General features: G+C 37.2%; 1 protein-coding gene across 1 annotated transcript in view; it reads right to left on the reverse strand.

Moving 5' to 3' along the window:
- Positions 1-5,370, reverse strand: part of LOC109212605 (protein LOL2-like) — a 25,652-nt gene extending 20,282 nt beyond the window's left edge. Inside the window, exons 1-3 of the mRNA XM_019376262.1 lie at positions 5,068-5,370; positions 4,232-4,345; positions 197-307 (exon numbers count right to left, since the gene is read on the reverse strand). Of these exons, the coding sequence (XP_019231807.1) occupies positions 197-307; positions 4,232-4,343 (223 nt within the window). The 5' untranslated portion in view covers positions 4,344-4,345; positions 5,068-5,370. The remainder of the gene's footprint in view (positions 1-196; positions 308-4,231; positions 4,346-5,067) is intronic.

The following is a 6,598-nucleotide window of genomic DNA, read 5'->3' on the forward strand; positions in this document are numbered from 1 at the left end:
GGGGGGGGGGAATTCAAATCTCAATGTAAGATCCTACTGGAAGAATGTAAAATAAATGGAAGTCAAGATACAGTAGATATTCTCAAAAGCTAGATATGAAAATATCCTCAAAGGAAAGTAAGACGAGGGCTTCCAGGAGGAGAAGCTAAATTTCCAAATCAAACTGTGATTCTTTAATTTCTAAAGCAAAAAGTACCTGGCACAAGGTTCACCGTATGACAGCAGGCGCATCTCACACTAGTTGCCCCACGTGGATGCATCAGTAAGGTGCGACAGCCTCCACATATCAACTGAGCCATTTCCATTCCTGCATAATGGACAGAATTTAAGCAACACTGGAAGAACGGTAAAGTGTAAGGCATAAGACATATATCGTGCAGCGAACAGGTGTCACCTGGGACTGCTTGCAATAAGATGATACATAGTTTCTCACCGTGATTATCAAATCAGTTTTTTCTCATTTGGGTTTTATTTGAGGAGGGATGCAATAATTTTTCAGAAGTGAAGAGATACTGCTCCAAAGAATACTTCTGTTACCCAGGTATTGTGAACTGCTTGATTGATGGGGAAGGGGGGGGGGGGGGGAGGAAGGAGGAAATCTCATTGTCTAAAGAGAAATTTTCTCCTAAGGATGGCTTGAGCGTTTGAGGTATAGGAGCAACAACCTGGAGAATCTTGGTCCAAATTCTAGCTACAACACTCTGTGTAAGTCTATCTCCAACCCCTCGTGAGCAAGAATGCAAGATTATCTGGCACATGTGCTTGTGGGATATGGGCTTCTAGCATGGTGCTTAATAGATTAATTGAAGTGCACTCAAACTAGCCCAGATGTCACCACCCTAAAGTTTATTTAAAAAACACCTATTTCAAACTTTATTTTAGAATAGCACTTGTAAAATATGTCTTGAAAAAGATGCAAAGATCTTAAAGTTTAACAACCACATTCAATCTTTGTTTTTAATAATGCGCAATAAAATAATTTTCCTTTCTTGCTTCACTTCATTTGTCTCGAAGACATTTTCTGACCACTTTTTAGATATTCAAAATTTAGCCAAGAGAAAACATGCTCCCTTATAAAAGTAAAATGGAAAGAACATAATAAAAAATGCATTGGCTGGACCAAAAAGGAAAGCCACAATAAGGGGGGAAAATATATTATTACAACTTTCCCTCAAATCCCATAGATCCCAAACCCGTGGATGAATTCACCTAGCCAACCAAAATAAAACCAAACCCCACGTTTAATAATTTTCAATTTTTGGATCGTTTCACAGATGTGCACTGACCGAATTCAATGAGTCTGCAGTTAGAGGCTCATAAAACTGCCTTTCATGCGCACCAATGCAATTTGTAGCTTCTACTTCATGGATGGAAACTACAAAAGCAAGATGAGGCAATATGTCGTAATGTGTTGTGGAACTTCATGTTGTTTGCTTGTACTATTAAACGGTGGATGCTAGTAATCTTGCTGAATTTATGGCATGATGATGATTTGATAGTTGATAGTAGCTAACGGTATGAAGTGGATTTCCTATATCATTTCTTTTTCTCTACTTCAGATTGTACCTTATCAAATAAAGACACTACCATTTAGTTTTCTAATCTTCTAAATGCTAAGTTTTCACCTCTGTAAAATCCATGTTTTTTGGCTTTTTTTATATTTCGGGGAAGACGGGTAGGGGGGGGGGGGGTGGGGGGGTTCTTCTCATAATAAGCATAAATCTTTTTCAGAAAATAAGCAGTTTGGGTCATTGATCTGGGCAAATGAAAAGGAAGAGATGACATCTCATTGGAAATGACTGAAGCTTTGAACCGTGTTCAAATGGAATAGGGTAGAATAGAAATTCTCTATCTAAAAATGCCGATAGAAATGCTGTGATACTCTAACGTAATTAGAGCCCCAAGTCTACTCACCATTTCTCGGGAAAAAAAGGGAATTAGCATTGTTTCACAGTCAATAATTTTCGTAGAAGTAATGAAATTTGAGGCATGTTTCATTGAACTGGTTTAAATATATAGGCATTCTGTCTTTCTCATAGGCTGCTGGTCAAACCAATATGACTATCATCTTTAGGGGCAAAGCATTTCTGACTTTTCATACTTGTCTTTAGAGTCAAATCATTATAGAAGTCCTAAAATATTTAGCATTATAAAAGCTATAGAATATTTAGCATTTGTTTGGCTAAAAGTCCATCATAAGCTTCTTTTAGTTACAAGGTACAAGAAACTGATATTCTGCAAGTTCCAAAGATGTAATAGCACAATTGCCAAAACCTGAAACAAAGAACATAACCAAGCTGACATCAAAAACCAATACGGTTTACACCAACATCATCAACCAAGAATAAAAACGCCTAGTGTTAGCTCTTGCGCAGATAAGAAAATCTAGCTTTTCCAATTATCTCTTGATTTACTTCTCCAGTCAATAATTACCACTGCTCTTAAGAGCCCAAGATTCATACCCCAGTCTCCAATGCAGAGCCTTTGTAGATAATATGTTTTGCTATCAGTTGATTTCCCAGCTCCTATGCAAATATGTTAGCAAAACTTGTGTTCCCCTCACTTTCCGTAGAAAGAAGTTTAACACTTGACAAACACTTCTCATACTTTTTGTTAGATTCTCCTGCCCCCAGGGCTTTGGTTCAGTGATAACGACACACTTGGAATGCATGGATATGGAGCATGTCACGAGTTCAGACCTCACTCTCACCGCAGTTTTGACCTCCAATCGAACTATGAATGCGATTAGATAGGCTGTTATGTGATGGGAAGTTGGTCGGGCCTGCATTTTCGATCAATTTTCAGCCACTCAATCCCGCTCTCGGTGCAAGTTGTAAAGAGTCTTCAGCCCGAGTCAAGCTCTAGGGTCATTTCATTCTTGTGATGTAAAGACTGCACCACAAGACCAGATAAGTCGCTCCCTTGCCTCGCCCACAAAGAGTCTAGTAGTTAAGTGGGAGCAGAGCAGAGGGGCAGATCATACACCCCAAAGCACTGAACTTGTGGACTAACCGAGTTGGGCCAGCAAACTCACCAGTTATTTCTCGGTTATAAGAAATCCACTTAGATGTTCTTAAAACACTAGCCAAGCTAATCGTCTAAATTCCATTCGATTAAGTCAATAAGCTTTGATTGGAACAAGATGTTGGTCCCTTCTTCACATTAGAACCCATGATGTGGACCTTAGCCCGAAGGAAAGAGTAGCCGAGTGGTGCTGACTGTAAATTTTGTTGAAGCTTTTTTACATAAGTTCAAATTCTTGTTCTTCCACTTGTTTGATGTAGAACTCAAATAAGAGAAAAGATGCATTTGTCAGCTCCATTACCCTTTGTGACAAGGCACCGGAGAAAAATATTATTGATATATTCTATTAAGTGTTTTACAATAATCCTATTTATAACTATACACAATACATATTCTACTCCTATTTCATGTGGGACTAAGGTTATTTACATAACTATCTAACACCCTTTATCAGATGTCAGAGACATCAGACACTGTCAGGAAATAAGTGTTTAACCAAGGGTCTAGCTCCATTCTTTAGCTTATGCGCTTCTCTTTATGTTTGAAGATGACTGAGATTTCTTAGCATATTAGATTCCATGTTTTCTGGTTAGTATTTTATTAAGCAAGTTACTTCTTGCACTTTGGGACCAAATTTGCGATGGAACAACTTCCCTATCTTACAAAAGCAAAATTTTAGTTGATCACTGACTAGCATATGCTAACACATTTCCCAGTATAAAGTATACTGTCTACAGCTGATCACTAATCCATTTCAACCAGAAGCTCGATATATCGTATCTAAAAAACACTTGTAACGACGAGTTTTGTGTCGTAATAAACTCCATATTTATTTCCTCTAAGAAAAAACATAATGAAATTAAGTTCCAAGTCCTTAAATATCTTTGACTACCATTCTGCTGGAATAGGCATTAGCTTGAACTCCTAACACGCTCTCTCTCTCTTTTTTTTTGAGGGGGGAGGAGGGGGGGGGGGGTATTCCACCACCAACTTAATCTACGTGCAGTCGTGCGTGTCAGCTCCCAATAGAGCAGTTAACCAAATCCCAAAAGATGAACTTATAGTTTCAAGATATTACTATTTCTTCTTCTTTTCCCTTTCATTCACCATTGGCTAGACACAAATAGTATCAAAGAAGTGCCAAATAAACTAGTGATGCATGTTCTTATCACACAGCACTGATAGTAGAGGCAGAAAAGACAGATACCAGGAGGTGGGACAGGGGTGAGGGCGTTGCACACTGCACAGCAGACATTAGTAGCTCCTCTCGGATAAAGAAGAATTGTCCTACACCCACTGCACACCAACTGACTCTGCATAGCTGCACCATTACCAAAATCAAAAATCAAATATTCATACCAATCCTACACCATTTTGACTCTAAGTTCCCAAATTACACAAATCAAAACAAAATTCATGGACTGAACAGATCAAATATGTAACATTTTGAAATACTTCTCTTCTATCTATGCCTAAAATATCAAGCACTGTCCTCATATTGAGTCAACAATTCTTCAATATTTTGGTCTTCAAAGAATAATACTCCCTTTGTCCCACTTTATGTTATACAATTTCATTTTTAGTCTGTATGTACCTTTCTACACTTGAAAACAATTTAAGCTTCTCAGTTTATACTTACCTTTATGTTATACACTTTCCTTTTTAGTCCGCATGTACCTTTCTATACTTAAAAACAATTTAGCTTTAAGCTTCCCAGTTTATACTTAATGAGATGATATTTTTTTATAGGTAAAAACATATTTATAACTTATCTTAGACCACATGTTTGCAAATTTTTTTTTTTCTTTATTAAACTTCGTCTTAGTCAAACAACATCCCATTACAAATTCCAATCTAGACAATTCATCATGCTAAGATTATCAAAACACCAAACGATTAACCAAATTTCATCAACCAAACAATGTATAAGGTTATCTATAAATCAAATCTATTCCAATTTCAGTATCCAAATTCATAAGAAACTGATTTTCAAATATCCAGACACACCATAAAACCAGAAATTGAAGAAAAGCATTTGCTTACCAGTAAAAGAAATCAGAAAGCTAGGGCCAAACAGATTTGGTAATATATTCCACACAAATTTAAAGCAGAATTGGCGATAAGGGGATTCCCACTTTTCTGGAAAATGTGAATAAAAAAAGTTCTAAGAAAGCGAATTTATAGATTATTCAGAGTTTGGATTTGGTAATCTTATCGGAATTTCGCTTTTTTATTCTTACTACATCTTCTTCTCCGTTTAATATTGAAAAAAGAATGTTTTCTTTTTTTGGACTTTTATGAGTTTCCAACGGAGGAGAGAGAGTAAATTCGGGTAGAATTGGAAAGTTCTTTTAATTTAATCCGAACGCGTAAATTTGATTTTTCTTTTCCTTTGTCCGAAGCAAAGAACTTTCTCGATGACCCGGGTCGCCCCGTTTGTTTGATTAGTTTTGGGTCAACAAGTTCTTTGCTCGTTATTAGGTGTCTCATCCAGGTAAAAAATAGCTGGGTGATCACTTTTTGGGACGGTTATTATGGGAGAAATTCAAAAATAGCCAGATTTACGCCAAAATTTTACGGTATAGCCAGTTTTCGGACTGGTCAATCAAAAATAGCCAGCATTTACCAAGTCAATGAAAAATAGCTACTGTTTTGCTGCAATAGAGACCGGCCCAGCATAATATACCGGAGTTCGGTGCACTTGTGTATGAACTCCAGCATATTATGCTGGACCGGTATACTTTGCTGGCTCAAGTATAATATAATGGAGATTGGAGCACTGGTGTTCTAAACTCCAGTATATTATACTGGACCATTATACTTGCTGGAACTCCAGTATATTATGCTGGAGTTCTAGTGTATTTATGTTGGAACTCCATCATATTATGCTGGAGTTCCAGCATACTATACTGGAACTCCAGTATAATATGCTGGAGTTCAAGTATACTTATGCTGGAACTCCAATTGAACTGGAGTATTTTTNGGGTTTTGAACAGTGTTTTCGCTCATATTTATCTTTACATAAAAAGTGGCTAAATTTCGATTACTTTTGAAATTGGGCTATTTTTGAACGACCAGTTGTAAATCTGGCTATTTTTAAAAATCACCCCAGATTTACAAGTGGTCGTTCAAAAATAGCCCAGCTTCAAAAGTAATTGAAATTTAGCCACTTTTCATGTAAAGATAAATCTGAGTGAAAACACTGTTCAAAACTCGGAAAATACACCAGTATATTATGCTGGAGTTCCAGCATACTTATCCTGGAACTCCAATTGAACTCCAGCATATTATACTGGAGTTCCAGGATAAGTATGCTGGAACTCCAGCATAATATGATGGAGTTCCAGCATAAGTATACTAGAACTCCAGCATAATATACTGGAGTTCCAGCAAAGTATACCGGTCTAGTATAATATGCTGGAAGTTCATACACAAGTGCTCGAATCTCCAGTATATTATGCTGGAACTTTCCGTGTGTTGGAGTTCCACCATAATATGCTGGAAGTTCATACACAGGTGCACCGAACTCCACTATATTATGCTGGATCGGTCTCTGTTGCAGCAAAATAGTAGC

Source organism: Nicotiana attenuata, chromosome 2 (assembly GCF_001879085.1).
Source record: "Nicotiana attenuata strain UT chromosome 2, NIATTr2, whole genome shotgun sequence".
Lineage (NCBI taxonomy): Eukaryota > Viridiplantae > Streptophyta > Magnoliopsida > Solanales > Solanaceae > Nicotiana > Nicotiana attenuata.